This window comes from Chaetura pelagica, unplaced genomic scaffold (genome assembly GCF_000747805.2).
Source record: "Chaetura pelagica isolate M959 unplaced genomic scaffold, ChaPel_1.0 scaffold83, whole genome shotgun sequence".
Classification (NCBI taxonomy): Eukaryota; Metazoa; Chordata; class Aves; order Apodiformes; family Apodidae; genus Chaetura; species Chaetura pelagica.
Window position 1 is genome coordinate 1,477,586 of NW_009952893.1, and position 24,803 is coordinate 1,502,388.

A 24,803-nucleotide genomic window follows, 5' to 3' on the forward strand; every position below is an offset into this window, starting at 1 on the left:
CCCCCTCCCTCCCCCCGGGGCCTCGGCCTTTTATTGTTGTTTCTCCTTTAGTTGCCGCAGTTTGAGGCGTTGGGTTCGATTTGTGTTTGTTTGCTTGTTTGTTGTTTTTGTTGTGTTTTAAAGGAAAGCGGTGTCGCTGCCCCGCGGTTTGTCTGTAACACCAGGTTGAATTCCCAAGGCTCTGGGGGGAGACCTGGGATGGGACGAGGGGTGTGATGGTTTTAAGCTGGAAGAGGGGAGATCCGGGTGAGGGTGGTGAGACTCTGGAAGGGGTTGCCCAGGGAAGTTGTGGATGCTCCATCCCTGAAGTCTTCAAGGTGAGGTTGGATGAGACTTCGAGCAACTTGATTTAGCGAAAGGTGTCCCTGCACATGTCAGGGGGGTTGGATCTAGGTGATTTCAAGGTCTCTTCCAGCCCAAAACCAGTTTTATGATTCTGTGGAAACCTCAGTCTTTTTCCTTGCAAATGTTCAGTCAACGTTACTTTTAACAGAGGCTGCAAAAGAGGATAAAACTACAGCCGAGTTGTCACACTCCAAAAGTGACGTGTAACTTTATTCTGGAGTTTTAAATTACAGCCCTGAAATAACACCTTCAGCAGGCCAGCACGCTGATCAAAATGAACAAGCTTAAAGCTGATGTTTCTTTGAGAAGTTACATGGCTGGGGATTGTGAAGGAAAAACAAACCCCAGGCAAGCATCCTGGATGTGAAATTAAAACGTTGAGAGTGCAGAAGATGTATCAAAGTACCTGTCATACTGTTTGGCAACCTGTCCTCACCATTTGGTGGGTTCCTCTGTGTAACTCTGCTCTGCTTTTAAATGTCTCAGCAACTTTCCACAACCAGCCTGTCAAATTGGTAACAGGCCTGGGAGGGGGGGAGGGGTTGACCACAGAGGGGAAAAAAGACTAGCAGATGCCCACACGAGGCTCAAAGACTAAGTGTGCTTAAAATTACTAACTCGTACCATCCACTCCTCTTCGTTGTGATTTGAACATTTCATCCCTCCCAATGCTGAAGACCTTCTCAGTGTGTGATTTGGTGATGATGTTATTAAAAGTTGGATTTTGATACGTGCATCCTTACCTATTTCCACGCCTCTGAGTGCAGTTGGAGAGAGATGAGGTCCCAGCCTCTCAGGTGGCAAACATTTTCATGTGGAAGGAGGAGGAGTAGAAACTCCAAAACCTTCCTTGGCTGTTGGTGGATACAGCTTTCTAATATCACATAGATGCTGAGTTACCAACTGGGTGATTTCCACCCCCCCCCCCAAACAAGATGTGGTTGCATGCATTTTGAGGCTGTGTGGGTACCTTCAGCTGACGCAAAACCATCTTTCCTGCTTGGAAGTAGCAGGGATGGTAGAAGAAAACAAAATAATTTTATCATTCAGTCCTTTGTGTTGGTAATGCTTCTTCTGGTTCGGGTCACTTGGTCCGCACAGTTAATATCAAGACAAGTGCACATGTAATTCTCTCTCTCTTCACATATGGTCAGGTTGCCAAACACCACTTTTGGAAAGCACAGGTTTTGAAGACAGCAGATCTTTCTTTCCAGTCTCATTTTTAGTTTCTTGTTGAATATATGTTCAGTGTTGCCATCTTAAGATCTTGAAGGAAAGAATTGAGGTGTCCCTTGTGAAGGAATGGGAAATGTATATGATTGTCCATGCATCATTGATTGTACAGTTATGTTTAATTATTATTTAATTAATTTAATAAGGAAGGCAGTTGAAAATAACAAAGTCACTGAAAATAAGCATCTCATAGATTAACTATTGTATTAAGCACTTGTCACATTTTTGCACAAATATTGATTAAAAATACCTCTGTTTTTCAGTAACAAGAAACAAGATTCAGAAACTAGTGCTGTGAAGAAAAAGGTTAACAAGGGAAAGGAAGGTTCTGAAAACTCAGATTTGGAAAAAACTCCACTACCATCACCTCATCCTGAAGATGAAGATGACCCAGGTGTTCAGGTAATGCTCTATCTTTCAAGTTCAATGTAGCCTTTATCCATTTAGATGCGTAAAATGTTGGTTCTCACAACCTTTGTTACAGAGATACACGCATGTGGGTGTTTTCTATGTTGTTTAGAATGATATACCAAGAAGATGAGAACTGGAAATCACTGTGGTGGTTGTTTTACTCAAACAAGTATTCCTCATTGTGAAATTGCTTTACAGTATTTTACCTGCGGATAAGCGGATGGTGCTGCTGAGTTTTCACATGTTCTCTTTCATCACTGTTCTGATTATGGTGCCAACTTTTGTGTTCTGCAGACTCAATACACTATTATGAAATCTGGCTTATAATCCTTGTATTTCTTCTTGCATTGGCTTTACAAGCTTTCTGAAGTGTAGAATAAGATGTGATAAAGCAGAATGTCTGAACTGTCATGTCAGGAACTTGTAACTGTACTGCTTTAATGGATGAAGGGTCTTTTGCAGAACTGCCAGACACTGGCTAACACTGATCATTTCTCTTGGCCATGGCACACTTCTCACCTTTCTGTCCGAACTTTAGTTCCTGTAAAGAAAATCTGGAAGTAGAAGTAGCATGTATGCTAAGTTCTGTGTGTTCTGTCATTAGCCATGTCAAGAAGTGGTCAGCTTCTAGCTTGCTTCTGCTGGCAGTAGTCAGAGTGGTCAATAAAATAATTTCTTTTTGAGGAAGTAGAGGCAAATTGTGATGAAGAAAGTATGAGACTCCTAATTAGTCAGGCTCGTATTGCAGTAATCTATTGCACTCATCTATTGCATATCAGGCTGTGGATATGTTGCTTCAAGTTATGAGAGATGTCAAGACTGACAATCACTTGAGAATGGTCAAAGCAGCCTGGAGAGAAGACTGGCAAACGGGTGTCCTAACACAGACTTGGTTTATGCCTTCCCTCTTACTATTTTCCAGAAGGATGTAGAGTATAATGAAATGTCAACAACCAAATGTATTCTAGTCAAAAGTAGGAACAGAAAAGAGTGTTACTTCTGATTCATGTCAGCCATGTATTCTGAATTAGAAAGGTTGTGATATGCTATTTAAAGGTTAAAATGTTTGAAGAATATTTTCTCTACTGTGCCACAAGCCTCTCTCATCCTCATTAATGGTGCTGACAAAAGATGCTGAAGAAACGTGGGGTGATGACATTTTTTGGGTTAATTTGCAGATGATTCTGTCTAGTATTCCATATATATGCATGATTTGCTTGTTTTCACTTTAGAGGGCCAAAACTTTCTGTTTGTGAAACTCGCTGGGTGGTAAATTGTACAGTTGAAATATTCCGTTTGGTTACGGCATTTGCATTACTCTTTAATTACATGTAATACAGTCTTTCAGGTAATTTGTATTTTCTTAATTCTTTCTTGAGCTGCGCAGGTTATGCTTTGCCTACACTTCTATGCATACACTTAGGGAAGGGTTACAACCACGTATCCTAGGACAGCTAGAATTAATAAACTTGTTTTGCCTTTCCTGAGATTGATACTATGCAGTTGTCTAAAGCAGTGTCGTGTTTCTAGTCTTAAATACTGAGTCTTCTGTAATGGTATTATGTAGTAATGCACACAATTAATGCATTGTTACTGTAAGAGAGGAAAAATACTTACTCTTGTGTGTCGAAATACAGATTTATTTTTTTTTAATTCTATTATCAAGCGAATTACTCCCTCCCACCTATAGGTCAGTTAATGAGTAGAAGATAATCTGATGCAGGTAAATGTGTGCACCATTTCTGACAACAATGCATAACAAGTGCAAATCCTCATGTGGATATTAGAGGAAAGAGCAAGTTAACCAAGTCAATAAAAAAAAAAATTGAGGATTGCCATTATGTTTTAGGCTTCCTTTCTGTTAGGGAAATGGAAGAAGAGATTTTTGGTGCTACAAGTTAGGGTAAGACTTACAAATTTTCTTTTGGCTCAGTGGTATTTTCCCACCAGTGTTTATGGAAATGAGGATGCCCATAGTTCTATGATTTGCCAAGTGGTTTCCATTTTCAAGTATAAGGATATTGTTACCCCCATAAGTTGAAGGTGGAAGCCACATCACCATTGTTTAAAAGCGTGAGGTAAACTTAACCTCTGCTCAAAAGTTTTGTTTTCAGTTAAGGAAAGATCTTCTAATTTTGTGAAGATACTTGTGTTTTTGAAAGTATAATTAACTATCTAAAAGTAAATATTTGACTTTGTGTGCAGTGATTGAGGCAGGTGCATAGATTTGTTAAAGAAGCTACATAAGTATTTTCATGTGCCAGTGAAGATGTGTGATAAGCTGAGAAAGATGTAAAAATCAGTAGTATATCAATTCATAAAGGTGGATTTTGTTAACAATGGGTATTAATTTTTTTAAAATACATGCATCAGTCCATTGAGATATTTGCTCAGTTGACAGTTTCTTTCAGCAGCCTGTCCTCTCAGCTCTTCAAAATATACAAACAGATGCAGACTATCTGGGAATTGGAATTTTATTATTGCAAAAAATTCTCTCTGGCACTGAGTGTCAAATTGTAAATTCTGTCAAATGCATGCAAGTGTATTTTACAGATTGTTTTTTGCAGTTTCTCTGAAGCTTTCTCTCATTCTGGAGATGAGGGTATGGCGACACATGAGCCATGTTTTCACATTGGCGTGGTTCAAGTTTTTCATGCTTCTCTAGTACTTGGGAGTCTTTTCCCATGCTGTGCTGCAGGATGCCTTTCTGAACAGTGCTGGGTCAGTGGAGTGAGGAAATCGTATTTCATTGTATTTCCTCTACAAGATAATCTGGATACAACCGGGCGGATAGGGAGAGCAAGAGAGTGTGTTGTCACTGCTTAGCAACGCTGTGGGTCATGCTGCAGAAAGGTGGTGTTTGGTTCCTGCATTGACCATCTGTCAAAGTTTGTCATAGATGTGAATTGAGAGGTGCACCTTCTTGTATTGTAATTGCTTTCTGAGATATGCTATGCTTTTTAATTTTCTAGGGGTTGTTTGTTTTTTTTTTTATTTAGTCTTAGTGGGAGGTGAAGATGAGCGGTTCTCCACATATGGTTTTAGAAATGCTAAAAAAACCCAAACCAACCACTTTTCAACTCAGAACAAGCATGAAGTGAGGTTTTTTGGTTGGTCGGTCTTTTTTTTTTTTTTTTTTTTTTTTTTGGGGGGGGGGGGGAAATCAGATGTGAAAACAGAATAGTAGTATCTGGATTCTGCTGTTTCTATCAGGGTGCTGTAAAAATGATGACGTTTGCTCATGCGCTCATGTTTTCTCAGTTACTCTGCAATCTAGCGGTTCTGATTCTGATGAGAAGTATCAATGCTTTCTATTTAGAAGCGGCGCTCTAGCAGGCAGGTGAAGAGGAAGCGTTATACAGAAGACCTGGAGTTCAAGATTTCAGATGAGGAGGCCGATGATGGTGATGCTGCCGGAAGAGACTCTCCTTCAAACACTTCTCAGTCAGAGCAACAGGTCAGATATGAATGGACTGGAAAGTTGGCTGTAACTGCAGCAGTCAGAATTCAAATACAGGCCCTTTTCCTGAATGATTTTCACCCATTGTTGGCATGGTGTGTCAGAAGGTGTTAGCTTTTTACCCTCTTAAAGAATATATTAACTCATATGTAATTTTACACAGTTCTTGAAATTAATGGTCTCTACCTAAAAGAAACCTAAACTGGACTGCTAGGAGTCTTGAATTTACTTCTGTGAATTCAGTAGTCTGGCTTCTTTGACTTTAATAAACCACTCAGGCTTGTCCCCTGCTGATAGGCACCATAAGAACCCCTTTATGAAATTACTGCCTTGTAGTACCCAGCAGGGTACACTTTATTCTCTGTGCAATGTAAATGATGGATAAAATAGTTTGAATAAGATGAGGGGTAATAATGTAGGAATGACTGTTGTAACAATCTCATTGTTTCGTAGTGCTTTTTCAAAGAACTACTTCACTTAACTAACTGATGACCTATTGGAGAATATACACGTATTCTTTGGTATTTCATTTGGCAATTTGTTAAGCCCTGTGAAATACTGTGTGCGATGTCCATTGTTAATTATCTTACCAGAAGGAGAATTTTGTAGATTTGCTTGCAGTTGTAGTAGCAAATTCATGTAATAGTGTGATATGGAAACACAGGCAATTTTGATAGCTATCATGTGGACACTTAAGCAGCCAGCTAGAGTTTTTTAACATCTTCTAATATTTAGGCTGTACGGTGCTGAAAGTGTGTGTTATTTTACAGAGAAGCAGACTGCTATGTGGTTGTGTCTGTGCATGTCAGCCTTAGGGAGAGAGTTAGAGTTGCATTAGCTCTTAAAATATGCTTTGAGAAAGTATTATTCAATCCTGTATTACGGTATTAAATCTATTTGAATCCTTTCAGTTTTTATGCTAGGGAGAAAAGTCCTCTGTATTAAGCTCCTGTTGCAAAAAATATGACTTGAAGTTTTTCTAATGAAGTAAGTCTAAGTAGCAAAGATGCATTCTCATTAACTCTTGTATGGTGTTTATGATGTAGGAATCTGCTGATACTGAAGGTCCTGTTGTGGAGAAAATCATGAGTAGCCGTTTTGTCAAGAAAAAGGTAAAAACAGACCAAACTGCTTTCCTCTGTATTTTTGAACAGGCTAGTCATATTTCTGCTGAAGCTCCTATTACCTTGGATATTCCAAATAAAAAAACTGTTTTATTGAATAGAGGAGATTGCCTAGAAGTGTCTTGAGGTGGTATTTAGCATGCTTGTGGATGTTACATATATACACAAACAGATTGCTTGTTTAGTCTTCCAATCTTTCCTTGCATTTCTTTGATGAGAATTTATTTTTGGCAATAGACATACCTGGACAAAATCTATGCTGTTCTTCACTTCAGAAAGATGTTTCATGGGAGTTTGAGGAAGCTCTCCTGCATCCTAAGTTTCTGCCTCTTCTAGTAAAGAAAAATCCTTGCCCAGAAATTTTGCATCTTTTAATAGTGGTCTTGCTTAGCAGCTAAAACAACTATGTGTGATCAAGAATGTTACATATGCAAGTGGTTAATATCTTCCTTGTCACTATGCAAGGATGGTGAAAGAAATACTCTCTTTAGCAAAGTATGGTTCTCTTTTAATTCTGCCCTGGTTGTTAGTTATGTTCTTACTTTGCTTACAGATTCTTATAATGTACTTCACAACTTTATTGACCTTTGCACTTCCAAACTATTAAACTCTGAGTAGAAAGTAAAAAAGAACTTGTTCTTAAAAGGGCATTGTAATATTTTATAGACTCTTCTGTGCAGCTAATTCTGACTTGTGCTGCAGTTGGGCAGAAAACTGTCTGATTAATATGATTAATGTGGTACTCATGTTGATCTTAGTTAACCGGAAATATTTCTTTTCCTAAAAGTGTTAATTTTTAAATTGGAGGAGTGAAAGTTTCCTTCATTAATGGTGTGGCATTTTGGTTTTTGGAGAGGGGGATTTGTTGTGGTTTTTTATTTTCCTACTGTCATAACATCAGTAACAGCTTTGTAAACCTAAATTCATGCAATGTCATGACTAGCTATGACTGAACTTGATCTATTTCAGCAGCTTCCGCAACACAAAATCTCTAGGGCTTTTTTTGAAGTCCAGAGCTGTATTTTGTATTTGAAACCATAGACTTATTTTTCAGATGAACTTCCTATAATATAGACTCAGTAATTAGTTGTCCTGATGGTCTTCTAGGTATGAGAGGAGAATGTGGTCTTTACAAAAATGTCTTTACATTAAGCTGTTTTTCACCAATTACTCTTCTCTTCTTCCTCTCCCTTGCAAACAAAGGTGTGATTACTCATGGGGAGTGTGTATTTTTGTGCAGCTTGTGGGAAGTGGTTGGTCTGCTGCCCTCATGTCTTTGATTGCAAGCTCTGCTGGAGGCAAGCTCTATTTTGAGCTCCTTCTTTAATGTTTTTTATGGATTGTATTTGCAGGTTTGAGGGGTGTCTCTTGCCTGCTCTTCTCCTCAGCCCTCCTCTCCAAAATAAAAAAAATATAAAAAAGGATTTCAGGATGTTAATATTTAACATCTGAAGTATCCAACCGTGCTTTTATTAAAGGTCTTTTACACTCTTACTAACGTCATCAGAACCCTGGTTGTTGGATTACTAATCAAAGTGAAATTGCTGCGATCAGGACCAGTGTGTAAAATAAACATGAGGAAAGGCTTCACTAGGAAACCTTTCAGTGCGTTAGGTTGTAACAAAGATGTTGCATTCACATAAGGACAGGAGATAATACGCTTTTGGAGCAGTATTCTTATTATAACATTAAGCTGGTTTTCTGAAAAATAGCCTTAGTCTAGTTTTGGAGTTACAAAATACAGTGCAGCACTATGCTTGAAAACATTTTGAAATGTTACAGAATAAAAGAAAATGCTTTAGTTCATGTTTAAACGACCATGTATTTCTTTGTTGATCTTAACATGGAATTTTTAATTCAGTTGCATACTTGCAGGAAGTGTTAAATACATGAATGAGTCTCTTTCCAAACCATCACGGTCCTGATGTTTTCAGTTTGTATGTGGAGACTTTTCATTTATCTAGTTACTCTCTTGGGAAGCTTCAGTCCCTTTTGAATTCAGTTCCTTAACTTTAAAAAGGAATGGCTAGTTCTTAATATGCTGTTCAGCACAAATAGCACATATTGTGGAAAGTTAGGGAGTTTGTAGAATGTTATAGCTGTATGTTACATGTCTGAATTTCTCTTTTTGCCTACTAGTATATGGTGAGAATTTAGATCTAAACGAACTGTGTGCAAATGCCTACATCCCCTCACAAACTGACTAGTTTACGATCTAGTGCTCTGCATCAATTGAAGTTTTTTTATGTGTAGCTCTGCCTCTGTTACTAATGTGTTCTGTCTGCTGGTTTTTTTAGCCGTTTGTATTTCTTTTTGTGGTTGGTTTGTTGTTTTTTAAGCTCTTGCGTGTCTCTACATCCAAGTGGCTTGCTCAAATACCTTTTGCGTTAGCAGATACTAATCACTTCTGTGGCGATGGCAGTGCAAGATTGTGTACTCTGAAGGAGGGGATCATTTATTTCTTCAGTTGTCTGCAGAGACTGTGGATCAGATTGTCAATTATAGTTGCACCTGGGCAATGATAACTTGAAGTGTCCTTAGTTGGCCAGGTCTTTGATGTGATATTTTAGGGTGTCTGTGTAATCAGTTTTGGGGAGAATACTGAAAAAAAGTTCTAGCTCACCTTTTTACCTGGTTAATGTAAATGTATGTATAGTGGGGGATCTCACAGTGACCTCAGAGGCATGAGCTTCTGTCTCCTGTATCCTAAACAGATGTATTATTAAACCCTACTTGAATGCTGGTGTTTGTAATTTGATTAGATTATTTTATTATTTTTTTTTGGCCATAGGAGTGAATGCCAGAGTAAGATTTTAAAAACAATTTTTTCCAAAATACTTTTAAATTTAGGTGAATCTTTGATGCACACTCATAGAACATATAATAACTTAGAGCAGTTATTACCAATTAGACAATATAAAAATATGTTTTAGTCATGAGTATTACAGGATTTACAACGATTTACGTTGTAAATTATTGTTATTAAGTTAGCAGTTGACAGAAAATACACTCTGCTGAAATGTTGAGGGGAGTTAAATTGGCTAGTGTGGAACCTTTATATAAAGGCATTTAACCATGTTGTCATTGTAAGATTGATGTATCTCAAAGGATTCGAATTTAAAACTAATCAAAGAGACTTGGCCATAATACATTTCAGAAAATAAAATGTTAATGTCTTGAAATTAGGGATGACTTCTTAAAGACCAATTTTGCCTCAGGGTAGTGAATAGATTCAGATAATGGGTTCTCAATTTTTTAATACTTTAAAAAAAAATACACGGTTTTGACCTGTGTATGAGTATCTTCTTGAGAAATACACCCTTTAAAATTTTTTTGTTTAAATACCTTGATGGTCTTCATATTCCTTCTTTTGTCAGTATATTTGTGAGTGACAGAGAAGATTCTTCTCTGTGTTTTAGGGTTAGGGAATAGTTTAATCTTCAACAGTGGATTCAAGAACATGAAGTAGCAGCACCAGAAATACCTTATATTCTTTCATTTATTTAGGGAAAATCAGGAAGCTGGTGTTGCTCCTCTCTAGAAAGGAACACAAGCAGAGTGTACTGGAGTGATATAAACACTAAAATTATAAAATCCCTAGCCAGTCTGGAAGAGAAAGTATATTAGGTAAATCAGGGATTAGGAATGCATTAACTTTGCTGAGCTAGAACAGAGTTTAATGCAGCTGCTACTGGTGTTCATTAATTGTACTGCTATGGAAGTAGTTTCTAGCCAGCAACTTTTCTTTTGAGGGACAATTTGGAAGATGACAGTTAATCCTCTAGTTTCAGAGTAGTCTATCTTTAATACATTTTTTTTCTCTCTTTTATATATATATATATCTGTATAAAATATGTAGGATGTTATACAGGGGTCAACAATTTTGTCTGATTAGTGCTACATACAATACAGATGTTGACCCTGATGAAGTATGTAAACCAGAAAATTCTCTGCTATTTAAAATTGTTCCAAAGTTCATTAGTAAACACAAACTGTTAATGTTGTGACATAAGCTGAATTCTGTTCTGTCCTTAGTTTGTCCTATGGCTGGTTCAGGAGGAATTCAACAAAGTATTACATACCATATGTTATGCAGTACTTCGGCACTAGGGATGAGTTAAGGGTAGTCTCAACCCTTTGCACTCAATGCCCTTGGTTTTGCTGGTTTATATCACAATTTTAACCTTCCTTTAAATGTAGGTTTTGGGTGTTAATTTAATTTGGCTGCTCTGTATGTGAGACATCTTGCCTGAGTGAATTTAATTGCACCATTGAGTAAAACTAAAGCCATGAACACTGATGCACTAAAATTCTAGCAGAGGTATAAGGTTTAGTTTTATATGGCTTCTTGTTTGGAGTTATTAACTATATGGAGGAATAAACCCCCTTTAAAACTCTTTTTTAAAACATTACAAAACCCACAATGTAAAGTTGCCATGAGCCAGCCAAAAATAATACATATGGCATTCAGGAGTGCAGTTGCTAATTGGCTGCTGCCTGAGAAAATGGTACACTTGGCTTCTACTTAACACTGTGGGTTTGGCAGAAAGCCAGATTTGGGGTGAGGTTGTGAATGAAGCTGCATGTGGTTAGGGAGGAGTTCAAATGATTCATGTCTTGGAAGTTGTAGTAAGCAGTGCAGTATGTTCTTGGGTAAGCTGCTGGAGGAAACTCCTCACCCATGTCCTCCCCCCCACACACTTTCCTATCCCTCCGCTTGTCTCTGTGTGGGGACTGTATTAGGTATTTTGGTTACTTTAAAAAATTAATTAAATTGGGCAGTTTAGGGGTTTGATTCACTTTTCAACAATTCTTTTCTTCTAGATGGAGAATGGAGAGGAGGTAGAAATAGAGGAGTTCTATGTGAAGTACAAAAACTTGTAAGTAAAGTTATAGGTTTGTATACTATCTTTCAGTTCATGTAATATCCAAATAGGTTTTAAAAATTGGTTTTGAAAATCATATAACTGTTAACGTCCAATGTTAATAATTTCTAACGTTTAATCCAAAACAATGGCAAATAAATAGGGTATTTCCTTGCAGTGGTGGTAGTGGGTTTGATAATGTCTCAGTTTATGTTCTCTCCAAAGTGAAGTCTATAGATAAAATTGTGCTGCTATTAAAAACGGTACCTAAGGCTCGTTATGCATGCAGATTCATGGGCATGTACCTATGTCGCTGCGTAGATCTGACTGCAACCGTAGAGCTACATGTCTGCAAACCAGTAAAAAATAACCCTTTGTGTTGTTTAAAAACAAGATTTGTGTTACAACAAAATATCTAAGATAACAAATCCAGTATTCCAGCATAAGAGGGATGCGATAGTGGTGAGACCAGTGTGTTCGTTCACTTCTGAGCTCCGAAACTGCAATGCAATCAGTATTTTAAGTAAGATTCTTTACAGCTGGATAAACTTGTTTTTCTTTTAGAAAAATAGCATATCTTGTTTAATTTCAACAAATTTTCCATCTAAGAGGGAAATTCACTTAATCTGACTTTCTTGCAGCTAAGTGCAGATAGTTCACTTTAAATGTACTGTCACTGTTGTACCTTTTGCACTATATTGATTATTGCATGATATTAAATAGCTTAATTATACTTTGTTTAGTTTTATTACACTGGCATGTAATTTTTGTATTAACTATTCATGTCTTAGACTTCTTAGCAATTAACTTTTGACAGACTCTAAATTTATAAAGTGAGACTAGTCATTTGGCAGAGATACTGTTCCTTACTTTGTGTTTTCTTGAAGATGAATTATTACCATGTAACTGCATTTACAAGGTTTTCTTTTCTATCAGTGTTAAAACTTAGCTGACTCATGCAACTTCTAATTAAAATGCTGTTCTCACAAAAAAAAGCGTGTAGCATGTTAGTATTTGAGATATTTGCATATTTTTATTAACTTCTAAAAAACATTTTTTTCTAGAATGGTATTAAATTGTGACATTTATGAGAAATTTATTGTATAATAATTATGTTTTAAGTATCTCCAATAAAAAATATCTTAGCTTTGTGCCAAACACTAAATGAATGGGTTATGTATTTAAATTTTGAGCAGGAGTTCTTGTTTATTTACTGACTAGTTTCTTCATTACTGAGTGTAATTACTTCCAGTAAAGACAATTTTTTAATAACTTGTATAATGAAGAAGATGGTGTCCAGTTTTCCAAGCATGGCACTACATGTGCTGGAAAGATCTAGCTATACTAGTGGGATTCATAAGAAAGAGTACGTAATGGGAACAGTTTTGAGTAAGATTTTGTTTCATCTTCTAGTTCGTACCTTCACTGTCAGTGGGCATCTGTGGAAGAGCTGGACAAAGACAAGAGAATTCAGCAGAAGATTAAGCGGTTTAAGGCAAAACAGGGCCAGAACAAATTCCTTTCAGAGGTATGATTTCTTTCTTTCTTTCTTTCTTTCTTTCTTTTAGGTATTTAAGGGGTATTCTTATGAATTCTTGTTCTGTATGCACACACAGAAGATTTTTTAACAACTGTGTGGTATATCAGTAGCATTTATTCTGGTGTAAAGTATAACTGTGCTTGATCCAAGTCTCACAAGTTTATGAAACTCTAGTGATCTGTCCTGACTGTATACTTTTTACTGTAGGTTTTTTTTTCTTGGAGTGAGTGGTTAGCTCAGGGAATCAGTACGTGGTCTCTTTCTCAGGAGCTGATTGTGCCAGAAAAATGCATCACATTTTTCTGTGTTATGGACTGCTGCTCACTAGGGATTCTAAGCTTTTTATCATCAATTTAATTTCACTTAGAGCCATAAGCAGTAGTGTGGCAGGGGTCCTGTCAATAAAAGACCAGATCTGCTGATTTGTGTCTCTGAAAGCTTACCTTGCAGTAAAATGCTGTCTTTTGAGTAAAAAGCAGGTTTGTGTGTTACTGTATTTCTTTAATTTTATGTATGGTTCAAGCTAAACAAAACCTGTTGCAAATTGAAAACTTGAAGAATATCACTATGGGCTTCTTATTAAGTGCATCTCATGGTCATGTTTTGATAAAATTTGCAGGATTTTGGGGGAGGAGGAATTGATGTTTTGTGCTTCTAGGAGAGTATAAGAGCATCTTTGAGTTCTGTCAGAGCATCCAAAGATGCTTTGAGATTATTATAAAATAGGGTAGCAACTAGAAAGAATTAGCTGCATCATATAATACTAATGCCTAAGGAATTAAATTAAACAAACTTTCAAGACTCCTGATATTTCACTTTTTAATAAAGTTGATAAATACAGGAAAATAAGAGTCACTATAGTATATCATGTTATTAAACGGCAACATTGTAAAATTTAACGTCTGGTCTAAGTGAAGATGCCTGGAATTGCTTCTTTTAATTTATTATTTTAAAATCTGTTTCCGAGTGGGTCACGAGTGATTGTAAATAATTGGAATTTGTTATTGTTTTAGAAAAAGCTATAAAAATATACATAGACTTTAGTCCTTTTGTCTTGCCTTTTCTACTGGAGGGGATTTTAAAAGTATGAAAAGAAACACAACACTTTACTGTGCAAGAGAATCCTGGAAGTTGTTGAAGGCATAAGAAAACACAAATTGTGTTTGTTTTTTTTTTGGTTGTTTGGTTTTGGGAATCTGTGTATGCATACAGTGCTTTTTCTCTGTTTTTGACATCATAATATTTGAATCTTTCTTATAAAGCAGTTAAGCAGTTCCTGTAGTTAAAATAATCCAAAGGCACTTAGTGTACAAGGCTCTAACTTCTTTATTGCAATCTGTAGTTTTCAAGAATGCTAAATGCATTGCATGCCATAAGCCTTTTCGATTGCTCATTAGTGAATTGTAATTTCACACTTCATTTAAAATATTCTTAAACATTCTCTCACAGTAAAAGGTTTCACACAGTAATTAAGAGGCCCAGTTAACAAAGTCTGAGAAGTCTGATTCCCTCACGGGGAATGATCTTGCTGAATTGTAGCATTTCAATTAACATGTTGAAATTTGCCAAATATAAATTCTGTGTCACCGTGACCCAAAATATTACTGCCTGGTGAAATATATAGTAATTTTTCCTCTCAGGAAGGGCTAATAGAGATATCTTTTATATTTTTACGTCTCTCCTTAAACAGATTGATGATGAGCTTTTCAATCCAGATTATGTGGAAGTTGATAGAATCATGGATTTTTCACGTAGCACAGATGATAATGGAGAGGTAAACAAAACTTTGTGTTTTTGTAGTCATAGAGACTTGTGGTTAGAATTCATTGTTTAGAAATGTGATTGCATGATACATTTCAGAAGCTACCGGCATATATGTATGTAGAAAATAGGAACGTATTTGAAAAAAAGTTGGCTAATATAGCAGTTTCCCTTAAGCAGTTTAAGTGAGAATTCAAAACTTATATTTATAAATATATTTGAAAAAGTACAGAACAGCAACAAAAAAAATAACCCAGCAACAAAAAACACCTGATACGTAGATCTAAGGTGGTACTTAATGCTATAGAAATGTGATGTCTCTGCAGGTAATCATAGAATTTAAATGAATATTGCAAGAATCTTAGCTAAATGTCATAAAAGTTTAGACATTATTTGGACTATCTGTTGCAGAAGAGGTCCCGGATTCACTGTTTCTTTGCCTTTATTGACTTGTTCTGCAGAACAAGATCACTTCGTCTTCCAGGAGATGCCATTTTGGTCCTGGGAGAATAGAAGGCTTCACTGACAGTATCAGTGTTTCCATATTGCTCTGTCAGTAAATGGTGGTGTTTGAGTTGCCTGCTGGGAAGTCTTTGATAACACTGACAAAAAAAACCAACAAAACCCAACTGACTGTTTCAGTATGTAGTAAATAGAAATTGTAACAGTTGGGAAAATAATACTGTTTTACATGTAAATTTTAGTTTAACCTTAGTGTTTTTGAACACAGCATTGTGCTCCTTTTGGTAGTAAGCCTGCATTGGCCATGTTCTAATCTTACTTCGTTAGGTTGTCAAGGTGTCAGCCAGTTGTTTACTTTTCCTTTTGGCTGATTCAGACATTCAGGTCTAGTAAAGCTTTTTTAATTGTGTCTAGTTTGCAGATCTCCTATAAAAATGGTTACACTTTCATTCTTAAATTGTGGTGTAATCTTTTTTTTTTTTTTGTCTTAACAAAGCCTGTAACGCATTATCTGGTGAAATGGTGTTCACTTCCTTACGAAGACAGTACTTGGGAGCTCAAACAAGACATCGACCCAGCTAAGATTGAAGAATTTGAGAAACTGATGTCTAGGGAGCCAGAAATGGAGCGTGTGGTAAGAATTGGCTCCGTATAGACGATTTTATTTGAAAATAGTAAAGTAATGTGGTCTTTCAGAAACCACTAATGGGATTTGCTGTATTTGAAACAGGAGCGACCTCCTGCCGATGACTGGAAGAAATCAGAGAGTTCCAGGGAGTATAAAAACAATAACAAACTCAGGGAATACCAGTTGGAGGGAGTAAACTGGCTTCTTTTCAATTGGTACAACACGTACGTAAAATATTGCTTACTGCTGAATCCTGCTTTGGAAAAGCTTTTATAGTTTATTTGAAATAATAACCTTCGAAAGTCATTCTGAAGTGAAGTTTTAGAATTGTTTACATGTCTCATTCTTTGCTGTGGGATCTTATACAAATTTTGGGTGGATAACACGTCACATGATTCATTAATATTTTCAATACATTTTTGTGAGAAATGTTTTTGTATGTAAGTTTTCATGCATACCCCTGCTGCCCCTTCCTCCTCTTGAGAATGTAAAAGGTACATTACATGTATATATACACATGCTTATTGCATCACAAATCATTACATTTAATTAAAATATAGGAAGATTACGATGTCTTTTCAGTGTAAACTTGCCAGTCCAGAAATTTCTGGATTATTCACTTTAGCTCCTTACTGGTTGTCTTTTTTTTAAGTTCAGAGTACATTATGCAGACTGTTTTTATTATTGTTTTCAGACGAAACTGCATTTTAGCAGATGAGATGGGGTTGGGAAAGACTATCCAGTCTATTACGTTTCTCTATGAGATATATTTGAAAGGAATCCATGGTCCTTTCTTGGTTATTGCACCGTTGTCCACAATTCCCAACTGGGAAAGGGAGTTCCGCACCTGGACAGAGTTGAATGTGGTTGTGTATCATGGGAGTCAAGCAAGCCGGCGGACCATTCAGTTGTATGAAATGTATTTCAAAGATCCACAGGTAAAAGCTCTTCATTATGCCAAACCACACACCCCACCCCCCAACCCCTTTTTTTTAATTTTTATTTTTTGTATATGCTTTAATTCTTATTAATTATTTTAAGTATCAGTTAGACTTTTAGTACTGAGGTGGTAGGTTTTAGCTAATAATGAAGGCATATGTATTAACAGAGTGCTTTTTAATAGTAGCCGAGAGATCAGCTGGAAATAGAGGGGAGCAAGAGTTATCAGAGTGGTGCAACTCTTGATCAAGGTTTCAGTTTTTCATGTAAGCTTTTCATTATTTTGCGTTCCTGAGGACAGCTGGCAGAAAAGGTTCTTTATGGAGAAACTACTTTAATTGGAACTAAGCTTAAAAATCAGTCCTTGCCTACCATTCCAGGAAAAGACCAGCTTGCAGAAATTAAGCTTGTCGATGCTTCTTTATCAAATTTTATGTCAGATCTATTTTGAATCTGTGCTACTGCACTCATGTTGAGTAGTTCTTGTGAAAGAAGCAAAGCAGGTACAGAAAAGATTGGAGGCAGAAACAGAAAATTATTTGGAAAACTGAAGTTATGAATAGAAACAGATCTCTACGCTTAAATGCATGGTTTTTCTCAGCATAATTGGATTGTGGAAAAATCATGTGCATACGTTGAATTGTCACTGCAAAATAATAATATCATAATCTTTCTCTCGTGAGGAAACAAGCATGTAAGTTCAACCTGATGTGATACATTGTGGAGTATTATTTCCAGCTGAGCTTAAAGAAGTGATAGTGGTGGATTCATGTATTTAGATTTTCTGTAAAGCATTTGATTTTATGCCACTGGATATTTTGATTAATAAACTAGAATGATATAAAATCAATATGGCACACATTAAGTGGATTTAAAACTGGCTAACTGATATTTCTTGATGTAACTGTAAATGAGAAATTATTTGAATTTCCAGCATAGTTCTTCAGGGATTGGTTCGTGTCCATGAGCTATATAACACTTTTATGAATGACCTGAAAGAAAACATAAAATCATTACTGAGGAAGTTTTCAAATGACAGAGGTTGGGAGAGTGGTAAATAATGAAAGCAGTTCATGGATACGGAATAAGCTGTATAACTTAATAAATGGGATCCAAGCTAGCAATACTCAGAATAGCTAAATACAGGGATATCTGTGGGCAAGGAATGGAATTGACTCTTACAGTAGGAGAGCTTGGTTCTGGGAAGGCAGATCATTTAACACACAACCAGTTAAACCTAAGTTCATAAGGTGAAACTGGTTAAAATGGATAGTGTATAGCTTGAGTATGTGGGAGGAAATAATTCTTTATTAAAGAGTAGAAAAGTTACAGTATTCTCCTGTTTGTAAGTAATGTAGTGGGTACTCCAGTTCTGCCTAGTTCTCACTTCCTGTTCCCTGAGTGTTGAAAAGCTGAGTCCTTAGTGCAAAGCTGTGAGGGTTATTGCAAGGTAGAAAATATGCTTTTACAGGGAAAGAACTAAGTAAAAACTATTTTGAAGGTGATGACTGTGGCAGAACTTGATATGTCATTAGAGCAAACAGAAATAGAATAACATACTTAAATATAGTAGAAAAACATGTAATAATTTATAGTAGTTTGAAACTTTCAATCAAAATCATACATGCTGTTGTTAAACAAGTTGATTTGTTGAGTAACAGTTATTACGTTGAGGTTTAATATCTTGTATTCCTTAAAATAATAATCACCTTTAGCTTCTTATCTAGATTTATAATATACAAATAAACTGGAATTTATTTGTACTTCTGGTTTTAAAATTATTTCTCATCAGAGATAGATATTTTATATAAAGTTTAAAATTTTGGGCTTAAACAGTGTAAATACTGATTCTACTGAAGTGTTTCTTGTGTTTAAAAATCCTGTTTGTTATTTAAATTGTGTTTGTTCTCAGTATGTTCTTCACCTTAGGATGCAGCAGTTACATAGCATGAAACCTGAGGGAATGTCATCAGAAAAATCCCACTTACTATACAGATTCTTGATGTTATTTTGGCAATACAATTTTTTTTGATCTAAAGGCAACTAAAAGGGTCTAGAGCAAGATCTGCAGAAAGTTTCTCTCCCTCTCCTCCCTTGCCTTATTCTTAAACTCTTGCAATGACCATGGCAGTCATTTGACCCTGTAGCAAGGAAAGACAAAGCACTCATGGCACAGAAAATTAATCATTTTCTACTGGCTTTATTTCCTGAACTGGCTTAAGAGGAGAGTTGGACAATTGCCATGGTTGTGTAGAAAGGAGGAAAGAAAGGAGAAATTGAGTGAACTCATCCTTTTGGTGGCAGCTAGGTTAGTTGTGTCTTGAATCACCTTCAGTGTTTCATTCTTTGTGAGCCTGTGTCAGCATGAACATGTGAAACGCATGGTAAAAATGGAATTACAGGGAAGAAATCTCTTCATGTTCTGACAAAAAGGATCCCCATGTAGCATTCTGTCTGGCATCCTCTGAAGCACCATCAGTGAGCATACAACGGGGGATGAGAAGGGAGAGAAAGAAGGCAGGTTTTGGCAGCACTATTTCTAGTCCCCTTGCCAAACATGTCAACCCAAGCTTTGGCATCTTTGGCTTTTCAGGTCTTAACATGAAGAGAGATCTCTCAAGCTGAGCTGTTTCTCAGAAAGACAGTAGAACATTAAGGGAGTCTTGAGTAGCTTTGAAGAGCAGTAGTAGGAGACAACATAGAGTGAACACCAGTAACCAGAATCAAGTAGATGAGGAAACCCAGAGAGTAGTTGATAACAAAATACTTCTCAGCAGTGTTGTGACTTCAACACCAAGGCCACAATGCTGTCAGAGACATTCCCCTAAAATCCATTCCTGCCTTGTTTGTGAGGGTCATGTAGGGGAAGCCTGTTTTGGTGTTCTTGAGTAGTATAGGTGAAAAGTCCTTCTGCGTTGGACTACCAAATAAACCAGTTGCTTTCCTGTATTATTCTACCTCTGAGAAAGGGTTCCATTGCAAAACCAGGAAAACTATCTATGGCAAATAAAATTTATCACAGAGCCCTGCAAAAGGCTTGACAGGTTTGTGAGGAAAATTTACGTTGCAGTGTAATGAGGACTAAAAAAAGAAACCATCTTACCTACAGAAACAGAATATCATGTCCTTGATTGATTTATCTCAAAATAATGCTCTTACTGTTCAGGATGTTTTGTGGCTTACCTGTTTCATTCCTTTTGGACTTAGTGAGTGTTGGCTTAAGAAAGTACTTCCTTGCCTGCATGGTTTTCTTCCTTGCTGAGAAGCTACTGAGCTATGAACGTGTCATCAGCATAGGATTACCTCAGATTTCTGCAAAGAATGGTTAGCGTGCAGCAGTGTAAGGGCAGTATTTCACCAATAAGGACTCCCATCTTTCACCAAAGATGATATCCAATTGCATTTTATAAAATGGCTAGGACTTAGTTTTCCAGATGCCTTCTGTCTGTAATTTTGTAACGTGCACATTTCTTACATCTGTTCTCTTGTTTGTCAAAGTGGAGTCTGAGGTTGGTAGGCCTAAGGACCATCATAATCTTTAAGAATGTGCATTTTTTAGAAGTACACTTCTTACACAAATCTAATTGATTTTCTCAATTTATATCGGCTAGAGATAATGCCCCAAAGCATAACCCAACTTTCATATTTGTATCTAATTGGATTTGAAATTCCAACATCAGAGAACTTCATTTGGATGACACACTGTAACAGAAGTTGATTCCTAGTTGCTTAAGAATTCACCTGCAACAATGCTATAGATCTCTTTCCTGGTAGTTCTTATATTTAAATTTCTAAATATGACATCAATAGAATTAGCTAGGATTCTTTCCCATAGTTCTCCAAGTGTTGGAGGCTTGAAACTGTTGAAAAAGAGCATGATTTACCTTGTAAAGCTCTTGGAGTGCTTTTGGAACTTTCTGCTTCATTTACTCCCATGTTCTTCCCTACAGCATTTGACTGTCTTTCAAATAGTGTGAGCTCTTGTGGCAAGACAGCTGTGCATATTCTAATGTGAGATTTATACAAATCTAAATAAATATTTAAGGGTCCCTATTATGATTTTTGCTTCAACTGGATGTGCTGCTTTATGTACTTACCTTTTGTGAAGAGCAATGCTTGTAATAACAGCCACGAAGATGATCAGAGGGCTGGAGCACCTCCCCTATCAAGATAGGCTGAGGAAGGTGGGGTTGTTCAGCTTAAAGAGGAGGAGGTTCCATGATGACCTTATAGCAACTTTCCAGTATCTGAAGGGGGCCTGCGAGAAAGCTGGGGTAGGGCTTTTTACACAGTTGTGTAGTGACGAGGACAAGGGGCAATGGTTTGAAGCTTAAAGAGGGGAGATTCAGGTTGGACCTTAGGAAAAAGTTCTTTCCTGTGAGGATGGTGAGATGCTGGAACATGTTGCCTGGGGAGTTGTGGATGCCCCTTCCCTGGAGGTCTTCAGGACCGGGTTTGATGGGGCCTTGAGTAACCTGATCCAGCAGGTGTCCCTGCCCATGCAGGGGGCTTGGAACTAGATGATCTTTAAGGTACCTTTCAACCCTAGCCATTCTGTGAGTCATGATGTCATGAGTTTGCTCATGGAAGTGTTTCCCATGACTTGGAAAGAATCTCCTGGGCTGCTTTCTCCGATCTTCACAGTTATATCTGTGACAGCATTTCAATTTGCTGGCTTTTTAAGATGCCCTCTCTGGGAAACAGTTCTTCTTCCCCACATAAGTCTAAACAAAATGCCTTTTAAGTCAGCAAAGGCCTGCTGCTCAAGGACAAATGAAAGCAAAACAAAAGATGTGATACAAGGCAGGAAGGACGGGCAACAAGTTATACGTTCGTTAAGTAAATATTGATCTCAGTAACGATTTGTGGTGAGGGTGGTATTCTAATCTCTGCTCTAAAATACGGTCCCACAGTGGCCGTTCCTCTGTGAGAGGTGAGCTCCATGTGTGCCCTTGGGTTCATTAAAAAACCCCTCCAAATTTGGGGGGGGAAGTTGCAGAAGCATCCTGACAGCCTCTATGACAGCATCTGCTCGCGACACCCACTTAGTGTATCTTCATCTGCTGTTTGTTAGGTAATGGCTCTTTTTCCTCTTAAGAACGTAACTGTTTCTGGACTAGGCCATGAGAAAACACTGTTGAGTACTCGTGATGTGCATAGGCAGATTCAATGCTGAGTTCAGGATATCAGGTTTCCAGTCATTTTACTGAGTCAGTAGCTAGTTCTGCTCCCCAGTTTCAAGAGGGTTCTACACAGGTCACTTACAGAAAGATTCAGACTTGCACATTTTGGAAAGCAGAAATGGTCACCTTACTGTGAAATACCTGTTCCTTTTGAAATGTATTCAGTGTAAAACCCATGGCATACTTCTGCTATGAAAAAGGAGAATGACTTTGAACTTGTGTGAGACCCATGCTTAGAGAAACAGTTCCTGTGCAGACCCAGTGCCACTGCAGATACCAAATGATGTTTTTCTTTGAGCGGGATTGGAAATAAATATAGTGTGATGTCAGGCAGATGTTCATCTCAGTATTTTGAGTGAAGTTTATTCATGGTTTGTTTGTTTTTTGTTTGTTTGTTTTTTTTAATCAGCCCTTAGTATCAGCCCTGAAAATAAGACCTTCAACTAAGCTTATAAACTGTGAATACAGAACCAGACATCAAGTACACCATCTTACTGAACTTCCCTTAACACAAATTTACAAGAATATCAAGGCAAAGTATGCAGAGACACACATTCTCAATTTGAGAGTTCAGAGATTTGCAGATTTGCTTCTTTTCATTTTTACTAGAGTGAGAATGATGTTTTGGATATTCAGTGTCCACTAAGAAAAAAATTACTGTTTATTGAGAGCAAAATATTCTAATAGTCATAAAGCTGAAACCCTTAATGTACTTCTGGGTTATTTGGATTGTTTGGGAGAACAATCCCATTTTAAAAGTAAAAAGAAAATTCTCTTCACAAAGTCTGAAATCCTTATTTGAATATTGCAGTACATAATACTGCAAGGCTTTAGTACAATTCATATGAATTACAACTTGAATACTTACATAACATATTTTTAATGTGTATGTCATGATTCTATGTGCCTTTTTACAAGGTTGGAAACATAGCTAATGTGAAGCCAGCAGTAAACTTAAACATTAGTATTCCCTTATTGAGTCAGCAAGTATGACTTTGTTTACTTAAAATATCTTTCCCATTATATTGTTTTGTATTTTTAAAGAGTGAATTTTGAAGGTGAAACAGATGTACTTCCTTTCTTTGGCAGGGAGTTTAACTTTTGCTGTTCTTTTTAGGGTCGTGTGATAAAGGGGTCCTATAAATTCCATGCCATTATCACTACATTTGAAATGATCTTAACCGACTGCCCAGAGCTGCGTAACATTCCATGGCGTTGCGTGGTCATTGATGAGGCCCACAGGCTGAAAAACAGGAACTGTAAGCTTTTGGAAGGACTCAAGATGATGGACCTGGTCAGTGTGTATATCTCTTACATTTGCATCTTACGTATTTTTATTATTCCTAGAATTATGTGGATTCTGTTAAGAGAGTCAAGATAATTTACTTAATTCTTTTCTCTCTCTTCATGTGACTTGCTCCATAGTCACTTCTTCACATAGACATTTATTTTAGAGTATAATACAATCAGAAGGCCAAATATGGGTGTGAGAGTTAAACTTCTCTGCATTAGTATGAGCTCTAATGTTAATTTGTTGTGTGGCCATAGATATGTTCTTCCAGGCTGGCTAAGGAAGGCAAGTGAGTTATTTTCTGATACTTAGATAAATGTGTATTTAATTGTGTACTCAAAACGTGTATATTTCTCACACAGAGAAAAATAAGGTGGTGCTTTTTAAAGGTATTTACAATTTAAAAGATTAAATTCTTGAATGAATTAAAAGATTCTTTAAAAATCTGAGAGGAAACCTCTTTTTGATAGGAATAAAGAGATAAAAATATTAGCTTACACAAACACTGGTAACCTGTTGGTTACTTCTGGTTTCTTTTTCTCTCTTAAACAGTGCTTCTCTTAAAGGAATCTTAGGGCTTAACAAATGAAAGTTTATAAAAAATACTGTATACCATTTATTTTCTGTATTATGGTTGCTATTAGAGAAAGGCTGAGCTTATAGGTGTGGCTATAAATGGAGACACTTGACCTCTTCAGTTCTGGTTCTACTACTACGCTGTTCAACGTTCGGCTAATTGCTTAAGCTCTCTGGGCTCCTCCTCTAAAGCAATATGCAATTTTTCTTCCTCTGTCTACCAGTATCATGCTCTGTTGTGTGTAGATGGAAAGTAGGACTGTCTTTCAGGTTTTCTATGCTAGAAATTTACACCTGTCCTGAAGAGATTCATGCACTGAGATCCATCTGTGGTGTAGTAAATCAGTGGATTTATACTGGAAGTGGTGGGATAAATTCAGCTGTTATTTTGCCAATTAAAGTTAAATGTATTTGTGAAAGGGCTGGGACATTGTGGATCAGTAAAATCTCTTGTATCTGGATGACTTTTGAAGGTACTTAAGTAGTGAAGCATTTATCTGAGCTATGGCTTAAGGAAGGCCAGATTACTAGTTAGAAATGTCTTGAAAAGAGCTATATATAAATAGCTGGGGGAGGGGAGAGGAAGTGAAGATGAGAAATACAGCTGGGGAAAAAAAAATAATTTTGTGTATTTATCCATTGAAAATTAATTTAGATGGATTCCTAGGCAACTATTTCTTAACCTTTCAGGAACATAAAGTGCTGCTTACTGGAACCCCTTTGCAAAATACAGTAGAAGAGCTATTTAGCTTGCTTCACTTCTTGGAACCAGGTCGCTTCCCATCAGAAACCACATTCATGCAAGAATTTGGTGATCTGAAAACTGAAGAACAGGTAAACTTCTCCTGCACACTTACTTTTCTATATAGATATTGTGAATTTATCCATTTTCTTATACCTCAAACTCATTACTTGTATTTACAAGTAATGCCTATTCACATTTTTGGAAGACCACAGTAGTTTTGTACCTTTTTGTTTGTTTGTT

At 36.9% G+C, this 24,803-nt stretch overlaps 1 protein-coding gene across 2 annotated transcripts in view; it reads left to right on the top strand.

The window, feature by feature from the left end:
- The window catches only part of CHD7 (chromodomain helicase DNA binding protein 7), a 92,439-nt gene that overhangs the window by 38,267 nt on the left and 29,369 nt on the right, over positions 1-24,803 (top strand). For both annotated transcript variants that reach the window (XM_009995538.1, XM_009995539.1), the window contains exons 3-13: positions 1,842-1,980; positions 5,309-5,446; positions 6,496-6,561; positions 11,398-11,453; positions 12,852-12,966; positions 14,669-14,752; positions 15,698-15,835; positions 15,932-16,053; positions 16,524-16,767; positions 23,069-23,245; positions 24,509-24,652. In XM_009995538.1, coding sequence (XP_009993840.1) covers positions 1,842-1,980; positions 5,309-5,446; positions 6,496-6,561; positions 11,398-11,453; positions 12,852-12,966; positions 14,669-14,752; positions 15,698-15,835; positions 15,932-16,053; positions 16,524-16,767; positions 23,069-23,245; positions 24,509-24,652 — 1,423 coding nt within the window. The remainder of the gene's footprint in view (positions 1-1,841; positions 1,981-5,308; positions 5,447-6,495; positions 6,562-11,397; positions 11,454-12,851; positions 12,967-14,668; positions 14,753-15,697; positions 15,836-15,931; positions 16,054-16,523; positions 16,768-23,068; positions 23,246-24,508; positions 24,653-24,803) is intronic.